The sequence below is a fragment of the Typopeltis vanoorti genome, chromosome 15, assembly GCF_054136105.1.
Source record: "Typopeltis vanoorti isolate ZY-2024b chromosome 15, IOZ_Tvanoo_1.0, whole genome shotgun sequence".
Taxonomy (NCBI): domain Eukaryota; kingdom Metazoa; phylum Arthropoda; class Arachnida; order Uropygi; family Thelyphonidae; genus Typopeltis; species Typopeltis vanoorti.
The window spans coordinates 34253896-34276102 of record NC_143563.1 but is presented as its reverse complement, the minus strand read 5'-3'; the positions used below and the strand labels follow the sequence as shown (position 1 = coordinate 34276102).

Genomic DNA, 22207 nt, shown 5'->3' with positions numbered 1-22207 from the left:
TTAACCTGGTAACAACCCTTTACCAATTAAATGTTTCAATCATATCCACTCTCTTCCTCCTATTCATAAAGCTTTGCAAACTGTATTCCCTCAATCTGTCTTTATATTCCACATCCCAGTCAGTCCTCTCTAGAACCTTTCCAATATATCCTCATAACCATGAAAATCAAAATCTGTGCACAATAATTCATACAATGCCTGTTCAAGGCCTTATACAATGGAACCAGAACCTTTTGCAAGTTAAGGTCCTCTGCATCATTGAAATAATCTGATGTGGTGTCTTCAGAACTTGTGCAGTGTGAACTTCTGAACTTCATATCCTTGTCCATCACTACTCCAAAGTCCCTTGTCTCCTCAGCTTTCTCCAAAATTTCCCCACCAATGTATACTTTGCACCCGATTGTTGCCTACCAAATTTCTGAACCTCGCACTTTGCAACATTGAATTGAGAGTTCCATACTGTTGCCCACTCATACAATCTATTCAAGTCCTCCTGTAAGGCCACAACATCTGCTTGATTCCTCATTATTGATTCCCCAGTTTTCCATCATCTGTAAAAGTTGTCATATATTACCTAACCTATATTAAACCTATCCCAATATCATTAACATACAAATGAATTAACAATGGTCCCAAAACAGACCCCCATGGCACACCACTAGTGACGTTCCTTTTTCAAGATAGTGCCTTCCCTTACACTTCTTCTTCCTTTTCCTCTCTTTTACCTTGCTGTGTCAAGGGTTTCTATTCATTTAACCACAACTGTACACAGGGATAAGGTGGTTAGCTATGCCTCCCAGTGTATCCTATGTCTGTAGAAGCGTTGAGTTCACAAGACTGGTTTGCCTGCTTGTGGGATGAAAAACTGCAGATAAACTGGGGAGAAAAATCCTGCAATCTGCGCCCAAGACTGGCTAACTTGGCTATATCGGAGAAAGATCCTAAGCTCCTCACATCAGTGATGGGAATCGAACCTAGGACACTCCTTTCCCAGGCATATGGTCGCAAAGCACATAGCCACTTGGCTAACCGTGTGGACTTTTGAAGTGAATAAACTCAGTCAGTGAAACAATTTCATCTTCCTTATTTCTGATATTCATGGCATTTTAAAATAAACACAGCAGTTCACTTTTAGGTCTGTAACCAGTCTTCCTCCATGCCACTTACTAATTGTGATTTCCCCACTACTCCTGCCCTTGTTCAGTCACTTTCATCTCCACTTACCCCATATATCCACTTCGTCTCAACTACTCCACTCACATCTTGATCTATTTCAGTCCTATCCTGATCATCCCCATACATACATTTATTCATTCACTACCACTTCCAATATCCACTTTCTTTTATGCCATGTCTCCCTGTCATCTCCATTTTCCTGTTCTTCTAGCATTTCTGTTCTCTCTTCAACTCCCTCTTTTTTTAATATGGTTAAGTAAAATGCAAATAATCAAATTCAAAGAAAATATACAAAAATTGAAGTTCATATCCTGTAATTGAAACTGAGAAAGATGTTTTTTTTTTTTCTCCTGAAATTAAAACCATAGTGAATATGGCTCTAGGTAGGTTAATATTTGCACATCAGTTGTTGAAGGATATTCAACTGCTTTGTGATTTTAGAATGTTCTGTTAAAGAAAATGACAAAAGATTAAAAGTGTAGTTCTATCCAAAGATGTTTTGTTAAAACTGGGATATTATGAAAACTGTTAATTGTATTTTTCTGCCATATGGCTGCACTTTCTGAAATGGAAATGTTTACGATGTGTAGAAGAAAGTTATTGTCCAGAGACTAATGGAATCAAGTTTGACTTTTGTAATTCTGTAGTGAGGTAGAGCAAAATGTTTTTATTAAGCCTGTGGATAGTTTGACTGTAATGCAAAGAATTTTTTAAAAAAAAACTGGAGCTGTAATCCTTAAGAAAGAAATGGTTTCTTTGTGAAAAACACTGTACCCTTCCATTTCTATTTTAATTAGGATATCATCTTCAACCATCTTTGTGTCATTTATTTCACTGATTTTGGGACAAACTCTGTCAGTGAACCAATTTCATCTCCCTTATTTCTGATAATCCTGGCATTTGCAAATAAACACTGCAGTTCACTTTTAGGTCTATAACCAGTCCTTCCCATGCCACTTTCCTTTAGCTGACAGATGAAGGAAAGAGAATAAAAAAAATAATAAGATATATACTCTAATGCTTTTCATTCCCCGAAGGAAATATGCAGAGCTCCTTTAGCCCTAACTCACCTTTGAAGATAGTGAGCAACTAGTTTCCATCCCAAAAAAAAGTAAAGGGATGTCTAAAAGAAACTTGTTTGTGAAATAATTCTTGTTTTCAAATTTTTATATTCCTGTGAATATAGGCTGTAAACCTATAGTACATTGGTACTATTGCATAGCATAGCAGGCTCAAGATTATGCAGTCTGGAAACCTTGATCTAGAGCTCAAACATGGTGTACTTTTCGAGCCATTTTGAGCCTCTTATAAGCAGTGTGGTGTGCCCAAACATTTATTTTACCATAGAATTCAAACCCATAGTGTATTGGATGGAGAGTGAGTATTCAGTCTGCTCATCTAATCAAGCGAGCCAATTTTGCAACCCCTCGTGTGTGGTGGTAGTATATACAGTGTGTGTGTGTGCTGCCAAGAGATGGCTCTTTAAATATAGAAATAATACAGTGCACTATTGTAATAGAAATAGTATGGCATAAAATTTTAAAGGCACTATGTTATTTATAATTGTTTTCATTTTGAAGATGTTTTGCTTGCTTGTGTCATTAAGATTTGGGATTTATTTTGATCTTTTTTAATATTTCAGGTATCAGAAAACAAGCCAAACTCTTAAAACTGCAGGGGAGAAGACAACTTCTGTTCTTGGAACATTTAGTGCCAGTGTTACTAAAAAATTAGAGGAAGTAAAGTAAGTTTTATATGTATATCATATCTGTTTAATTTTTTATGCTTGCATATGTCATCAGTGTGCTGTGTATTCTACAATGTTTTGCCATTCTAGTACAACAGAAGCAGTTTACAGAAATATTATATAGAAATATCCTTCCTCATAAATAGTGCATTATTACATAAAACTAAAGACACATTCTTAGTTTCATTCTTCTTTTCCTGCCTATTACTGATACAATGGGCAATAGTTGGTTTCTGCAAATTACATGCCGATTCAAAACATTGCCAGCCTGGTTGGCCGAGTGGTTAGCATATCCGCTCTCCAGCCAAAAGGCTGTGGGTTAGAATCCCACCATGGGCATGGATGTTTGTGATTGTCTGTGAAAATGCTAGTGGTAGTGGTGGGTGGTAGATGGTGAAGGTAGTTGTAGTTGGTGGAATGAGTGACAGAGATGTAGAGTAGGTGTCCTCCCTCGATGAGTCTTGGACTCTCTGGAGGTGTCGCATAATAATAATAATTTGGTTCTGTATTTATCATCTTCATCTTGCTGCATACTTTAGTATTGCAAAAAAAAAAAAAAGAAATACTGTGTAGAAAAGTAGTGAATACTTTTTGCAGTAATATAACATGTGTATCTCAGTTTTGTTTTTAGTTTCCTGTTTGTTTGTAATCTCATCTCATCTTCCTTTCCCTCTTTTACCTTGTGGTGTTGAGGGTTTATTAATCATTGGACCTCAAACCATTCACAGGATAAAGTGGTCAGTCCTACATCCCGGGGTATCCTATGTCCGTAGTGTTGAGTTCTCAAGGCTGGTTTGCCTGCTTTGCAGGACGAATAAACTGGGGAAAAAACCCTATTGTCCGCACCCAAGACCGGCTAACTTGGCTATGGCTGAAGAAGATCCTTCAGCTCCTCATGTCACCGACGGGAATCGAACCTAGGACACTCCTTCCCCAAGCATATGGTTGCAAAGCACACAGCCACTTGGCTAACCGTGCAGACTTTGTTTGTAGTTAGTTTAATGTTCTAAAGTGTCATGTAGGATGTTTATGTATTGTGTTATATGATTGTAGAAATTCTTCAGCTTTTGCTTGAATTGTGCATAAAGAATTAACGTAGAGTAAGTTTAACAGGCAAGTAGATTGTTAAATAGTATAGTATTATATTAAGATAAGAAGTTGTAATTTTATTTTTCCTGGAATGGGTAGGAAATCAGAAAAAATTGGAGGTAAAATTTGAAGAAATAGAATTTGGGCAGAAAAGTTTGGCTATGTATGATAATAGCATGTGGAATTATACCAGCTGAAATGAAAGAAAGTAATGAAAGCACTGTTAGGTTTATTTGTGAACATTACTTAGAAATGGCCAAATTAAAGACAATAGTAATAACCAAGTCTGAAATAATGCAATGTACTAAGTGAAATCTTTGGAGGACAAGTCACTAAATATTATTCAGCTGTTGGATTGATTGATGGAATATTGCTTAAATGTGTAAATTGTTTCATAGCAGAAAATTGTTTGGTTGTAAGAGTCATCTAGAATGGCTGAGTCATCTAGAAAATTGTACCTTCAGCAGAAAGTGATTTGGTAGAAGATATATTTTCTGGTACTGAAAGTAATGAATCAGAGATAGATAATGTTAATAACATTTGGAATGAAAATAGTTGGGCTTTTAGTTGGGATAGGATGGAAGGAATAGTCAGGATTCCTTGCTTGACTTTATGTTACATGGATTCTGATTTAAGTACTAGCATTAAAATCTTTGCTGATTGTATAATAAGAGATGGGGAATATTTTATGTAGATTAGATCAGAACGTAATTATTAATTATAACAAGATACCACACCTCACTATGTGAGTTCTTTACTCTTAGTTGCTTTAAATGCTAAAATTTAATAAATGTTATGTCATTTCTTTTTCTTCTTAACCCCATGACTAAAAAAACTCACTTAATATGTAGGGTGTTTCAAATGAAATATCACTAAATGCCACTGAAACTATGAGCAGTGTGATCAAAGGAGTGAACCTATTCCTTTTGGGGAAACTGACTTCTGTTCATAAACAGCATCTAGAATGTCTTTGTACACAACAGAGCTGGTGTCATTTCTATCACAAAGTTTTTTTTTGTCTTCTGTTGAAAACTTTACAGATTCTTGATAGCCTGTCAGCTCTCATGGATTCCTGAATCATTGGATCAGTCATGTGATTGCACATGTACTTTATTACAGCAAAATTTTATTACAGCTCTTTGGTCCATGACTCAACTTCTGACACACTCCACTCACACACTCTTACTTCAAACGGTTGCCACATGAAAACTGCTGCATCACCTGACTCGAAAATTGCGCCTGTGATTACAATACACTCTAGCAGTCAAAACTATAAACACGTTTGTTACTTTTATTCAAATGGCTGTCCTGTAAAAAAAAAAAAAAAAAAAAAAAAAATCTGTGTACCACTGTATAGTGGTAGCAGAAAAATTTGAGACAGTAAGGGTGATGTCACTCCCTTTGTAGTAAATAAATGCATGTTCAGATTAATTAATCCAATTTTAATCATCTTCAGTGAATTGCTGAGATTGAGAATACTTTCTGATTGGAAATTTGCAATTCGGCCATATCATAAGGATGGTTTATCACGTAAAGTGGGGAATTATAGACAAGTGAATTTGTATCTAGGATATTCTAGTGAGAGATCACTTATCGTGCATGATACAGCATGATTGTTTTGTTAAGGAGAGATTATGAGAAATCTACTTGCTTTCGTGATGAAGTCATGAGAAACCAAAGTAATGAGGTAATTTATCTGGATTTCAGAAAATCCTTTGACAGCATTCCATGTAAGTCTCCTGATCAAAACACACCAAATAGATATTGATGATCACCTAGTGAGATAGGTAAGAAATTCCTCTGATCACATACACTGTTGAGTTTGATAACAGCAGGGAATGTGATCAGAGGAATCTTCAGAAAATCCAGGTGGTTAGGTAGGAGTGGGATACCACAGGATCCAGTGTTAGAACTGTTGTTGTTTTACTATATATATTCATAAATTGTTAAGTTCAAATATTAAAATTTCCCACTTTGTTGATGTTGTAAAGCTTGAAAACATTGAATTACTACTTAACTTAAAAAGACCACTACTATAGATGTTCACTTAGACTAAAACAGTTGTCTCTTAACTGTGCCCTAAAACTAAAGTATATTCCAGAGCATCCTACATGAACTAGTGTCTTTTCTTTGTGGTGGGAAGCTCGGTATCACACACACATCACACTGCCATTCATCCCTTTGGTTTGCATATTATACCAGATTATACCAGCTATTGGCATGAATGTTGACAACACTACCTGCACCAAACATAACAGCATTCCTCTATGGCAGGTTTGCAATACTCCATCCTACAACTTTTCACTGTGCCTATTAAAGAAGTCTCATACTCCACCAACCATCTACAATCTACATGCAGTTATTTAAAACACACAGTGTAGAACACTCTGATTTTAGGAAATCAGATCCCATATGATTGCAGTAATTGTACAGCAAAGATGCATGTCATTCAGTTTGCACTTGTTCATATAAAAGAAAAATGCTACCAGAAGTGTATAATTTATACAGACTTACTGAGTTCTTTACAGGCCATCTCATCTCTGTGTATAATCCACATCCTGCTTTGTGATGTTTTATAACTGTTGTACAAAATGAAGACCTCAGTTTTGACATTTGGTTGGGCTGGATTCCCAACCACATTGGAATTAAGGGAAATGAGATTGCAAATGCATCTGTTAGATTAGTTCATATTTTTTTTATGTGATGTTTATCAGTCCCATGTACAGACTTTAAAAAAGCTTATAAGATCAAAGCTAATTACCCAATGGCAATCTTCATGGCAGGAAACACTAACAAACAAATTGCATGAGATTAAGGCTGAAATTAAGCATTGCCAGTCTAGTCAATGTGGAAACAGAAGAGAGGAAGTTGTTCATGGTAGGCTTTGCATAGGTCAGTGTTATCTTACACGTTCTTATTTACTGAGGGCTGATGACCCATCCATGTGCAAAAATGCAACAAATCTTACTATGTCATTCTGGTGGAGTGCCCACACTTCAGATGAGAGAGGAATGAAATTTTTACTTATCTGGTCAAGCCAAATTGCATGGCTTTTTTTTTTTTTTTTTTTAGTTTTTTTACAAACAATTAATTCATACAAACACATTTGATTACAAATTCTTTTTACCGTATGTGTCAGCATATAAGACGACTCTCAAATACTACAGAAAAACCCCTCGAAATTATGGGTTGTCTTATACGGTGAGTATAAAAAGGGAAGCTTAATTTTTTGGATGAATGTTTAGGTAGTTACAATACATCATCATATAAGAAAATAGGCAGTGTTTATAAACAAATAATATTCATTTTTTGTTACATAAATTTATTTAAAATATTACAATAGATGCAAGTCTTAAAAAAAACAAATAATTATTAACCTCGATTTTCATGTTAATTTTCTTCATCTGTTGAAAATAGTTCTTCAGATTCATTGTTTAAATGATCATCTTATGGATCCCAGTTCAAATCTGGTGAATTGATTTTGTTTTCATCGTCATCAGTGTCCCACAACAGATCATCTTCCATACCATCCATAAGATTAGAGATACCACACTTTTTAAATGATTTATTACAGTCTCTACTTTTACTTTATTCCATGCTTTGATCACAAAATTGCACAACACATCAAGTGATGCAGCATGCATAGATCCACCATTTGTAAATGATTTTTCAACATCCAATTATTCCACTCTTCTTGCATGTGATCTTTAAATGGTTTGTTCAAGCAAACGTCTGGTGGATTGAAATTCTATACTTTCATCCAGATTCAATCTTGACCATTTTAGAGCATATGCTCTAATCACATTTCTTGTAACAAGATAGCTATTCTGACTTTGTTCAAATACTCATTCTGCAATGTGATTTTCCAGTTGCGGCTATTGGGTGATCCCTGTTCTCATCACACATTTTTTCTTTGGCAATTTTTTGAAAATATCTTCTTTCTTCCTCCATTCTCTTACCATCTTCTCGGTTATGTCAAACTTTCTTGCAGCAGCATGGTTATTAGTTTGCTTTGCCATTTCAATTATCCTTATTTTAAATCGAGCTTCATACTTTCTTCGTTTTGTTGCTGGTTCCATGATTTCAAATGATCACAATTTTAATAATCCTAAAATTCATTTTTTAATAATCCTAAAATTCATTTTTTAATAATCCTAAAATTTATATCTATGCATATCCTTATACGGATATGCATAGATATAAAAATAACAGATATAACAACAATACCTAACATTGCATTAATACAAGAAAGAAGAAATTGGGGGGTCGTCTTATACAACCAACATAAGCTTAAAAACTAAAAATAGCCTAAAATTTAGGCCTTGTCTTATACGCCGACATATACAGTATATTGATACAGCATTGCATAACCTAATTTATTTTGAACATAACATATTTACTAATTTATCTCTTTATGACTATTTATTAATACCTTATGCTGTATCCTTTGATATGGTGCAATATGTCTTTTGCTGTCCTTCTGCCAATAAACCAAAAATCAATCAATCAATCAATTTAAGATGTTAAAAGTAGTTTTCTGTTCAAAGCAGCTAAGATCTTTACAGGATGATATTAAAATATTAGAGCAGTGAACAGGAAAATGGAGGTTTAAAATTAATGTGACTAAATGCAAGTATATTCAGTTTGGCACAAAGATATTATTAGATGGATATAAGTTGAATAGACAAGCTTTAGAAAAAGTTGAATACAAAGTTTTGGGTATTTAGGTTGATAGATTATTTAAGTTTTGGAATCATGTTGGTTATTTAAAAAAAACAACAACTTGTAATGCTCAGCATGATGTAAAAAAGTGAATTATGGAATAACAACTTACATTAGAAAACATTGCTTAATATTAGCAGAATTTTGGGGCACATTTCATGACTATTTTCATTGTATGTAGAAACAGATGAAACAAATCTGAATATTTGAATAATACTGAAATTAAAGCAAGTGTTGTATATTATTAATTTCAGGAAGAAAGCTCCATCTATTAGAATTCATGGAAATGAAAAATAATAATTAACAAAAAATAAATCACTTAGCACAAAAAATGAGGAGTATTGCTAAGAGATAACATCCTAAAATTGGGAAAATCATATGGTAATTTTTGTTATGGTTTGGGTGATGGTTATGGACTTCACAGCTTTCTTTATAGAATCTTTCTAATAAGAAAACTTTTGTGTAAAAACTTTAGTCTCCCTACATATTCTTGTCTAGTAGCATGGCTGGCCTGACTTGACCTATCAAACTCATGGAGCAAGATATAATCTTGCTCCAGGAAAAGTTTACTTGTTCTTCTTAGTGAATTTGGGCAGACCAATCAGCCCAGAGCCTAGTAATGAGAAAGGTCACCCATGCAACTCTAGAATAGGAAAGTGGAGGATATTTATCTTTTGGAGAGTCTAAGAACAAATTTAATTTCTGAACCAGATGGAAATGAAGGTTCATCCAGGAAAGTAGGCTTGCTGGTCTTTCAAACTTGCCTTGACATATCAAATGGAAATCATAGAAGTTTCTTCTAGAGAAGAATTTGGATGACCATAATTATTACTTACCTTGTTGATTACTTTGGCGTTATAATCATTGAAGATGAAGGTAATACTGCTTTCGACCTGATAAAGCACAGTTCATTATTCAAAAGAGAATCAGTTGAACACATTACACTGTGCACACCATATTTTAAGGTTTTAATAATAACTTCTGAGATGGATGATGTGACAGAGCATTGATATTACTAAATGTTACTAAATATTACTAAAACTATAGACTACTATTAGGTTATCATAAGGTAAGAATGTCTAGAAATGGGGGTAATTGTGTTTTCTACTTCCATGGTAAATTTGAATTCTAGGATGAACAGAGTTTCTCCTGAGATTCATAAAGCTCAAACAATGAAGGGTTCCAGATGACAATTGCATAGTAAACATATTGAATGAAATAGAGGGCTTAGGAGAAAATATATTAAGATGTTGTTCAAAACATTCCATGTAATAGTTTCCAGTGGCTGAAAAATAGGAGATCCTATTGTAGTTCTTTCAGTTTATTTGTGAAGCTTATTTTGGCAAGAAAAATAATTTAATGTTAGGAAGAAAATCATTATGTAATAATTCTAATGTATTAGTAAGGGAGATATTTATGAAGAGCAAACCGATGTCAAAACTCACCAAAAGATCTGTAGGCAGTAAAGATATTCCTGAAACTTTGTACTTAAAATCTTCTGAATTTTTAACAAAGGATGACAAACTTGCAGTAAATGAGGAGAGAACTTTTGACAGATGTTTTCAAAATGTGTAAATTGGACAGCCAATGTAATTTACAATATGGCTCAAAGGAACATTATCTTTAATTGTGTCTTAGGAAGACCATAAAGTCAGCATGATAAATCTGAATCATTTTGATTGTGTCTTTGTTCCAAGTTTGCACTTCATCCAAACAACTACTTAATTTACGATTTGTGACAGTAGATCTTAAAATAAAAGATTAACTATCCTGAAATTTGTTTTTATCGAACAGCTTGTCCCTCATCAGCTTTGGTTATAGCAGTATTCCTGTTGGCTTAAGTGATGATAAAGCTGAAATTTCATTTCTAGACAGATTCCTTGAGGTGATAAAGAATAATAGAATATTCTGAGAGGTGATAGAGAATAAAATATTATGTTGAATCATTTTTAGATTAAAAAAAAATCAGTTTGTGACTACAATATAAAGATGCATCACTACATGAAAGATAATTTTGCTGGAATAACATCCCACACCCTTTCTGGTACTCTTTCCTTTTTTAACTTCTCTGCTGAGAGATCTATTTTCCTTTCTTTTCTATCCCTATTCCTACTCTTTCTTTCCTCAATAGTAATCATGTTTGTATAAACAAAATAAAGATCCTCAACCAAGATAATTCCTTTCCCTAAAATGTTTTAGATATAGCATTTGGGCAGGTGATCTGATATTAGTTTTGATGTCCTTTAAGTATATATTGCAAGCATGTTGAGCCAATCTAAAGAGTCTAAAAAAAAAACATTAAGACTGTGAACATTATGAAGTCTTCCCCCCCCCCCCCAAAAAAAAAAAAAAAACTGCTCATATATGGTGAATGCATTTGCTTGTGATCACCATATATGAACTTATGTGATTGCCATACCATACATATGAGACACCTTTCTCTATGGTACTTGTAACTTTTCTAGCTTGTGCTGTATAATTTTTAGAACTGACATTATCATTATGCACATAGTATTCTTTCTATACCATAATCTGAGGCCTTAGTTTTATCGCAACAAAGTTCTTCAGTTCTTCAACTGCTCTCCAGTTTTGCATGATGTTACATACATGAGGATGAAATACCTTTTATGAATTGCTCATTAAATATCTCAACTATATCCTTTTTAGTGGTTATCATTCTACATTTTCATATTTTCTTCTACTGGCCACATATTAAAACAACTCCATAGACTTTCTTTTGGCTGTATTAGCTAATGCTCATACTTCATCTTTGTTACCACTTACCAAGCAAGTTGCCTTTCTCACCTGCTCTTTGTACTCTTCATGCAGCTGACTTACCACTCATGTTGTGCTACCTCCATAATGCCTTCTTCCAGATTGCATGCATCACCTCTTCATTCATTCATTTCACATCTACCTTGTTTAACCTCCTAAACCTGGGAATGCATTCAGACATTGCACAGACCGTTCTTGACCATAACCCAAGCATCATTAATCTCCTTTCCACTGTGTGCAGCAGGCCTACCTGAGAGATCTGTGTAAGTTAATGAATAGGGCCAGTAGAGTTACAAAAGTGTGCATGCAGCATATTTTGTAGAATTTGCTCTTATTGTGTCCCTACAAATGCTACATTGAAGCCTTCTAGTGAAGACAAGAAGTTTGTTATGGCCTCCATATAATATATAAAATATAATTCTCCATATAAAATAATTATTTTAATTTCCCGACATTTCGACCTTTATATTAAGGTCATCATCTGGAGTGTATATATATATATATATCTCATCTTTATACCTTGCGGTGTCTAGGGTTTATTAATCATCGGACCTCAAACTGTTCACAGGATAAGGTGGTCAGCTCTATGAAGGATTGAAATGATGAACAACTACAGTCATCCCCCGACTTAAGTAAATTTGCAGTTACGTAATAAATCTACAAACAACTACTAGCGCGTATGAACATGTTTGCGGCTTTTGCGTCTTTGACATCCATTGCAGTATGCAACGACATAATGTTAACTAGACTCGGCATTCATAGCAAATGTAACGAATAGTAACAGGCAGTGACAGGTTACCGGTAAGTGCTGAGAGCAGCAGAGGGCAAGTTTGCAAAAGCCGTAACATTCAAACTGAAACCTACCAATTAGAAATAAGGACTCCGTAAACAATTCCTCCTTTCCCCGACCTGCCAGTAGTCCATGCCTCGCGCGGTTAGTTTAGTCACTTGTTTATCACCGCTAGTGTTTGTTGTTTATTTGCCCTTAAAATGGATTTGAAATGCAAAACCAAATGCGCTGGTAATAAATCTAAAAAACAAAGGTCTGCAATTACTTTAGAAGAAAAGTTGAAAATAATTCGTATGTATGAAGACGGGAAAATTATATCACAGTAGCTCGGGATATAAATTGACCTATTTCGACAGTGAATACGATAGTGAAGGATAAAGTTCGCATTGTTGAAAGCATGAAAGGTGCGGTAACATTGAAGGGCACAATCATTACCAAGAAGAGGCTGGGCCCGATTTCAGAGATGGGGAAGTTGTCTCACTGGATCGAGAATCTGACACAGAAGCAGATACCGTTGAGTTTTCTGATTATCCAGGAGAAGGCTAGCTTCTCTTGTAAATCTTTATGTAAAGATTTACAAGAGAAGGCCGGCATCACAGACATGGAGAGTGCATTTAAAACTTGTGCTTGGATGGTTCGATGATTCAAGAAGCCTACAAATCTACACAGCATCGAAGTCACGGGTGAAGCAGCAAGTGCAGATACAGATGTGGCAAGTAAATTTCCTGAACTTCTGGCAGAAATAATTGAGGAGGGAGGGATATTTGCCTGAGCAAATATTTAATGTTGACGAAACGGCTCTGTTTTGGAAGAGGATGCCAACACGGACATTTATTGCAAAAAGAGGAAAAATCTATGCCTGGATTCAAGTTCGCAAAAGATTGGATCACTGTTATGATTGGCAGCAACACTTCAGGGGACTTGAAACTTAAACTGCTTACAGTGTACTATTCCCAGAGACTGCGAGCCTTTAAGAACATTGACCCGAGTAGGCTGTCCGTAATCTGGAAATCCAATACCAAGGCTTGGGTTACATGTGTGCTGTTCACAGACTGGTTCAATAACCACTTCATTCCCCAGGTGAAGGAATATTGTGCCAAGAAAGGAATCCCGTTTAAAGTGCTTCTCCTCCTGAACAATGCCTCCAGCCACCCGGAAGAGTTGGATGACTTTCATTCTGACATAAAAGTTGTTTACCTGCCTCCTAGAGCCACCGCACTGTTCCAACCTATGGATCAAGGCGCTATTGCGATTTTCAAAGTCTGCTATCTACGGCATATGTTTTCCCAAACAATCAAGGCCATTGATAGTGGTGAGGGCATTACTCTATGTGATTTCTGGAAGAATTATAATATCCTTGACGCTATCAAAAACATCGCGGTGACATGGGATGAAGTCAGGCGGACAAGAACGAATGCTGTGTGGAAGAAACTCTGCCCAGAAATGGTGCAAAATTGTTTAAAGGAAGGAGAGCAGACAGTGACTGATACGGTTGTTGAGTTGACACAAGAATTACAGCAAGCGGCGGAGATGTGTGTGTGCAACTGGCAGAGCAGTTAGAGCTGGAAGTGGATAATGTTGACGTTAATGAGCTTCTTTTGAGTCACGATGAAGAGCTTACTAATGATGACCTTATTCAGTTGGAGGCATTCCGAAGAAAATACTATGCCGATTGAACCGCTAACTCCAGACGTTAAGAAATTTGCAACAAAGGGACTAGCCAAGGCTTTTAACCTGATAGACATGGCGCTAGCAAAATTAGAATCGATGGATCCGAACACCCAGCGGTTCGAGAATGTTAGCTGCCATATCCATTCCTATATGTCTAGCTACAAGGCCATCTACGATGACCAAAAGTGTGTGACTACACAATCTGCTCTAGACATGTTTGTGAGATGCTGCTCACAACAACGTCAAGATGACAACTCAGATGACTCCGACTACGCTCAGCCTTCAACATCGAGAGGGGTAGAAGTTGCCAGAGAACAACATTTCTCTTCACAACATTCACCTGCAGTGCAGACTCTCCCACTACAGAGCTAAATTAGCTGTCACAAGACATTTTTTATTTGAAAAGTGGTATTTCAATTTGTTTTTATATTCTTTTATATATTTTTCATACTTTTATAGTTTATATCTGAGTAAATGCTGCTGCATGATGTTTCATTTATAAAATAATACTGTGTAAATAATATACATATCTGTATATATACATACATATAATAAATATTGCAGTTTCTTACAAAGTTACACTTAAGCAATTTACAAATTCGACTTGCATAAAATTCAAGTTACGTAAAGGTTTACGGAACTCATTACTTACGTAACTCGGGGGATGACTATACTATGCTACTGTATGGTTCACATACAGTAGCAAGGCACATTCCATCTGTATGGCTAAGTCAATCATATAGGGAACATCCTTTCCTTTAGTGTTACATGGTGATCAGCATTCATTTTACACAAATTATGGACTCTACAACTGTGTTATAAATAATTTTAATTTTCCGACATTTTGACCTTCATATTAAGGTCATCATCTCGAGTGTGTGTGTGTATATATATATATATATATATATATATCATCTTCTTTATACCTTGCGGTGTCGAGGATTTATTAATCATCGGAAACCATTCACAGGATAAGGTGGTTAGCCCTATGTTCCCGGTGTATCCTATGTCCTGTAGTGTTGAATTCTCAAGGCTGGTTTGCCTGCTTTGTGGGATGAAAATCCCTAGGATAAACTGGAGGAAAAAACCCTACTGCCCAAGATCGGCTAACTTGGCTGTGGCTGAGGAAGATCCTTCAACTCCTCACATCACCGACGGGAATCAAACCTAGAACACTCCTTCCCCCAGGTTGCGAAGTGCACAACTGCTAGGCTAATTGTGCAGACACACAGAGAGAGAGAGAGAGAGACAAGCTAAATTACATTTCACATAGTATGCTGAAGAGATAATGATTTGATCAACGGTTATTCTACTAGCCTGATCTCTAGTGAAAATAAAATAAATTAACTACATCAAAGCTATATTCTATTTAAGACAACATTAGAGAAATATTCTTTCATATAGATAGTTTTGTTACAGTGAAAATGATGTCCTAATTTAACATGATCGTTGTTATTATTAGATTTAGGATCCTAGATTATTTATGGTTCTATTTAAAATTAACTCTTAGGGAGAAAGGTCAAGTGGATAGAATATGTGCTTGGGATTTTTAGATCATCATTATTGTTAAGATTAGGGTGATTGATAAGAATCTCACGGGCCTCCTTAAATTTACGTTCATACCATGTTTTGTGTGATGTAAACAACAGGTACTTTTCAGTACCTGTTGTCAATTCTATGTAAAGTGTTTAGGGCATGATCAGAAAGACCAGTTTGACCATAGTTATTATATTTAATGTGTCATTTATGTTCCTTTTTTTCTGATAGGAATTGTGCATCCTGTTTCCCCTGTTATAGGGCAAATTACAGGTGCAATGAATACGATATAACCCCAGGATGGGCCATTGGGGAAGTGGATCCTTGGATGTGTTGAGTTCTTTAATTTTGCAGGAGGTTTAAAGGTGGCTTTAAGGTTGTATTTTTGTAGATATTTAAAGGGATATTTCTGATATCCCTTTAATGTATGGAATGGTTACAGTTTTATTATAGTCTTGTTTATTTTTGTTTTTAAGTGAGGTTGTACAGAATTTTGTAGATAATATTTTGGCTGTAACCATTTTTTAGGAAGGTTTTGCTGATAACTTTTGATGGTATTGCTGATAAACAAAGCTCTGTTTTTAAGTGTCATTAATGACAATTAAAAACAGCGCTTTGAAGATTTGCTCCAATGAACAAGCACTTGAAGATGAATTAAAAGTTATCAGCAGTACCTTTTGTTATCAGATGATGACAGGTCGAAACGTTGGGAAATTAAAATATTATATTAAAAAACCATACATACGTGGTGAATCCATACACCATGAATGGGCAGGGCCATACTTATACTTTTCCCAAGGCGGGTGGAGCCTGAGGTGCTAGAGTGCTTAGGGGTTACAGTTTTATTATAGTCTTGTTCATTTTTGTTTTTAAGTGAGGTCTTGTAAGAATTTTGTTGATAATATTTTGGCTGTAACCATTTTTTAGGAAGGTTTTGCTGATAACTTTTGATGGTATTGCTGATAAATAAAGCTCTGTTTTTAAGTGTCATTAATGACACTTAAAAACAGAGTCATTTGTTTATCAGCAATACTGGGGATTTGTGATCCCTGGCTAGAGCCTCATACACCCATACATAAGTATGGCCCCATGAATGGGCAGCCCAAAATGTTTTCCATGTATTATCTGTAGTAAAGTAGTGTGGTGTGTTCTTTTTCAGCAAAAACATGACAATGATAATTTCATTCTATAGCAGGATGGGTTCTGCTATACCATCTTCAGATGCAACAGTTTTGGAACCACAATCTTCCGATTGCTGGCTTAGTCAAACTCTTGAGGAACTGTTCAGATCACCTGAGCTCATTCTGATGGATTTTCTTCTTGTGATTGTGTATGTGTGTGTGTGGGGGGGGGATGAAGGATATAGTGCCATCATGTCCTGGTTGGCCGAGTGGTTAGCATATCTGCTCTCCACCCAAAAGGCTGCAGGTTCAAATCCTGCCCTCAGCATGGATGTTTGTGATTGTTTGTAAAATACTAGTGGTGGTGGTGGTCTGCAGTAGATGGCATTGGTGTAGTTGGTGGATTGAGTGGTGGAGAGGGAGAGTTGTAGAGTAGGTGCCCTCCCTCGACAAGTCTTTGGACTCCCTGGAGGTGTCATGGAATAATAATAATAAATAATTACTAATGTATTTGGAACAGTTGTGGTATCATATTGCTACTTGTTACCTAAATTGACAGGCAGAAGTTGCAGAATATGTTTGAAGAGATGAAGTATTATGCTGACATTTGTAGCCACAGCACATGTTAAATGTGTGTTAAGTGTGACTAAAATTTGAATTGCATTGTCATTTGATGCAGTCTTTGTTGCCTTAACCTGTGCAGTTACATTGCAATAAAATGTCCAAGTTGTATTATTTGTTTTGATTAACTGTATTTCTGAATTATTTATTGATACTTCTCCATTCTGTAGCCTTTAATCAAACATCAGTTTCCTTCTGACATTTGTCTTCTGTTTTTACATCTGAGAGGAGATGTAATCATAAACAAGACAAAGTGGAAAATAAAGTTTCTCATTCGTAGCTGAATTTCTGGCATTGCTAGAAAATACAAAATTAATAATGGAAAGCTCACATACAAAGATTATTTAATAGTATAATTTCCGAATATTTTTGTTGCCTTTCGACCATTTAGAAAAATCTCCACCTTTCTCGCTTCTCCTAAGGACAAGCTTCCACATCTTAATTATCCAGGTGTCTACCAGATTCCGTGCTCTTGTGGATTATCTTATTTCGGACAAACAGGAAGATCTGTCTCTATTCGGCTAGAAGAACACCAATCTTATATTGAATACTTTAAACCTGAAAAGTCTGGACTTGCAGAACATGCCGCCTTCACTAGACATAGTTTACTGGAGAAAGACGAGAGTTCTTCACAAAAGTCGGTTCCTCGTGGAACGCCTTTATAAAGAAACATGTGAAACTTTACTTCATTCTCCTAAGTTAAACAGATCCGACGGTTTACATCTATCCCCTTTATGGGAGATAGTACTTTATAAATCAGCTAATCTTTCCTAACTTTTTATTGTATACTTTTTTTTTTTTTTTTGTTAGGAAATTTATTGACCTTTTTAGTTATCTTACACCAGCTACTTAGGTAGTGCTTTTTGGAATTGTCAGTTATTGTTTAATTTGAGCTTAAAATGTACTGAAGATGCCAGTGACAAACAGGCGAAAATTATACTATTAAATAATCTTTGTACGTGAGTTTTCGTTTTTAATTTTGTATCTTTATGTCTACTCACGGTATACCTCTTTTAAAACTTATTGCTAGAAAATAGTTTGCTATGATAGTTATAAAGTTCAGCCATCTGAAATTTGTTTTAAAAATAATTTGGCTGTCAGACAGTTGTATTCATCTCATTTCTTTTATAGAATATCTTTAATGTTCTTATCTCATGAAGTTAATGAAATCAATCTTATTTTATTTTTTTATTCTTTCACAGGAATTCTACTGCTTATAAATCATTGGAAGAAAGAGTAGGCAGTGCATATAGCAATATGAAGGTATATTTTGATTTATTATAATGTTAATGCAGTTATTTTTTTTCAGTAATTGATAGTATTGCAGTCAAGAATAACTAACAAAGTTTCAATTTTATTGTATGTAGCAGTTCTTGATACAGTGTACTTTTGATTACCTGAGCTAATGGTGGATAAGCACAAATAATACAGAAAAAAAGTGAATAAATCAAAAGTTTGCTTTATTTTTCCTTGTCATATACCATCACATATACTCTGCTTGGAAGGAAGTCAACAGATATCCCATAGGCAAGGCACATTCTGCCACGTAATGAGTCATGCATTTGTAGTCAACATAAATTGAAGGAATGTGATGCTCCCAAGTTAGTGCAAATGTGTTCATCTTCAGGTGAAATGGCTGCAAGAAGGGAACTGACAGAGTTTGAAAGAGGAATTGTAATAAAATGCTATGTTGCAGGCCAATCTGTTCTGCAAATTGTTGGCAAATTGAGCCATCCCAGGTCCAAATCAGTGATGCCATAGTGAGATGGCAGTGCAGGGAGTCAACTGCATGTGCTATCCATGGTGGACAACCCACCAAATTCAACAAACATGACTGTTAGGATGCTACAAAAGATGATATTTAAAAACTGCCATCTGTGGGCCAATGTTGAATGCGGAGTTCCATGCGTTTCCATGGTAAGACTGCAATATGCAAGCTCCAAATCAACCAAACCAACATGCAGTGTCAACTGGTGCAAAGAGCATGTAAAGTGAGGTGTGGAAACTTGAAAAGCTGTGTTATGGAATGACACCCTCTACCAAGCAGATGGACAGGTGTGGCAGATGCCTGGTAAACATCTCTTACCAGAGTTCATAGCCCCAACTATTAAATTTAGAGGTGGTGGTGTTGATAGTATGGTCCTGTTTTTCTGGTTTGGTTTCAGACCTCTGTGGTGCCATAAACATTGAACTCCAAAAAGTATCTGAACATTGTGTACAATGCAATTCTCCTTACTTTATGGCATTTCTATGAAACTGGCCATTGTCTTTCAGCAAGATAATGCACCACATCATAAGACTGCTGCTGTAAATTCCATTTATTCACAACTTTCCAAGAAAAAAAAAAATCTAGTCCTCACACCCTTACTAGCCACACCTTTATTCAACTTCTAGGGATGATCCCTTGTTCTGGTCCCTCTAGCCAAGTGCTGAAACATTTTCCTTGCAACTATCCTATAAAACCCTTTTAAGCAACTTAAATGTTTAAGTTGCTTCTATCACATCTCCTCTTTTTCTCCTATCAACTGACGTGTGCAATCCACATACCTTCAGTCTATTCCCCAGGCCACTCACCTGTGAATCCTTTCCACTGTTTCCTCAACCTGAAGAAACCCAGGGGACCAGACTTGAGCACAGTAATCCAGATGTGGGCATATCAAGGCTTTATAAAGAAGAATAACAACTTCCTTATCTCTACATGTTAATGTGTTCTTCAATAGCCAAGTAATCTTATGGACTACCTTAGCAATATGTCCGCTAAACTTTAACTCTGTCTACCACTACCACCCCTAAATCTCTAACTTCATCTATTTCGTGGAGTACAGTGCCATCAGTATGATACACTGCTTGTAATCTATTTTTCCCAAAATGCATAACTTTATGTTTCTCCACATCAAACTGATACTCATTATCTTTTGCCCATGCCGATAGCCTATTTAAATCATTCTGCAAGCTCTCCACATTGTCTTGATTAACTATTACTCTACCTAATTTTGCTTCATCAGCAAAAACTGAATATTTCCTATATAGATATGCAGACTTTAGGAAGGCAGTTGAGTGTATGAATGTGTATAATATGCCCGAGCAAGTAAGAAGGACAACAAACCAGAATGGGATAGTTAGTATAAGGCATCAAAATAGAGGTGGGAATAACGTACTTTGGCATTTCATGTATACTAATGCCAGGAGTATTAGGAACAAGAAGGAAGAATTTTTGGCCTTGGTTAGCTCTTCCAGACTACAGGTTACTGGCATTAGTGAAACATGGCTGACAGAAGATGATATAGCTAGTGGGATTGAATGTGAGTGGTACAGTGTGTTCAGGAGACAGGGAGAATAAAAAGGGGGTAGGAGTGTTATTGATAATAGCTGATGAACTGCAGGATAGAGAAAAGAGCACATTTGAGGCTATTTGGTGTGAGATTGAGGCTAGCAGGACAAACTATACATTTGGGGGCTGCTATAGACCAGGTGATGGAATAGATGGTGGAGATACTATGCATAAGTAAATAGAAGCAATGAGTGGAAGGAGGGTAATTATTATGGGGGATTTCAACTATGGTAACATTGATTGGAAGGAGAAGAGGATACATGGGAGGAAGGAATTGGATTTTATGCAGTCATTAAGGGATAACTATCTGTAACAGCATTTAATGGAAAATACTAGGGGTCAGAGAGTGCTTGACCTAGTAATTGCATCTGAGAATTTGGCTCTAGTAATTGCATCTGAGAATTTGGCTATAACAAATATGACCATGTTGCCACCAATTGGTGAGAGTGATCATAGGATCGTGACTTGGGAGGTGGCTAAATGTGTGGAATTATCAATTAAGACAGGGTACATGTGGAATTACTGGGCTGGTAAGTAATTCCACAAGCTTAGGAGTTTGCTTGGTTCAGTGCCATGGCATGTAAAACTGCAAGGGCTGGATGTTGATAGTGCATGGGAGGTGGTTAAGGAGTGTTTGCAGGAGGTAATGGCTGATATACCTAAAGTCCGAATAGTAAATCAAGTAGGGGTTAAATGGATGAATAACACCATTAAACTTGCAAAAAAATAAACAACTGTGGAGGGAATTGAAGGAGAAAGGTGACCTGCAGGCACGTGAACAGTATAAAGCACAGGCGAGAAGGATAACGAGTGTGGTAAGGAAAGCAAAAGCAAATTATGAAAGAAAATTAGCCATGTAGGCTAAAGAGAATCCCAAACAGTTTTTTTCGATATGTTGCAAGTACAAGAAAAAATGTATACGGTAGAACGTTTTTTAAGAATGCCGATGGTAGGGAGGTAACCGAATCAGTTGATATAGTGGAATTACTGGGCGAGCACTTTGCAAGAGTATATCATCCAGGAGGTAACATAGCAGGAATGAAGGAACCAACAGCTTGTACGGGAATGGTGGTGAATGAAGTGGAGGTGAATAGTCTATTACAAAACCTCAATGTCAATACATCTGTGGGATTGGATGGTATACCAGTTCGTGTCGTACGTGAAGTGGCTAAAGAATTGTCAGTGCCCTTGACCATTTTGTTTAATTTGAGTCTCTGTTCTGGGTTAGTCCCGAGGGGGTGGAAAGAGGGGAAAATAGTTCCATTGCATAAAGGAGATTCCAAAACTGCTGTTGTAAATTACCGACCGATCAGCATATCAGGAATCGTTGTCAAGGTCTTGGAGTAAATAGTCAAGAGGAGAATACAGGAATGGATAGATGAAAATGGGATACTGTATGGGGGACAGCATGGTTTTGTGAAGGGTAGATCATGCCTCAGTAATTTGCTCGTGTTTTATAACACAGTGATGGCTGAACTGGATAAGGGTAATGGGTTTACAGTGATCCTACTGGACCTTGTTAGGGCCTTTGACAGGATACCACATGGAATTCTAATCAGTAAACTGAGGATTGGTGAGATGGATAGGAGGGTGGTTGATGGAGAGATATCAGAGAGTGGTTTATTCAG

At 36.1% G+C, this 22207-nt stretch overlaps 1 protein-coding gene across 1 annotated transcript in view; it reads left to right on the top strand.

Annotated features, from left to right (window-relative positions):
• The window catches only part of LOC150098590 (uncharacterized), a 134263-nt gene that overhangs the window by 99838 nt on the left and 12218 nt on the right, over window positions 1–22207 (top strand). The window contains exons 6-7 of the mRNA XM_090405279.1: window positions 2819–2920; window positions 18451–18511. Of these exons, the coding sequence (XP_090261405.1) occupies window positions 2819–2920; window positions 18451–18511 (163 nt within the window). The remainder of the gene's footprint in view (window positions 1–2818; window positions 2921–18450; window positions 18512–22207) is intronic.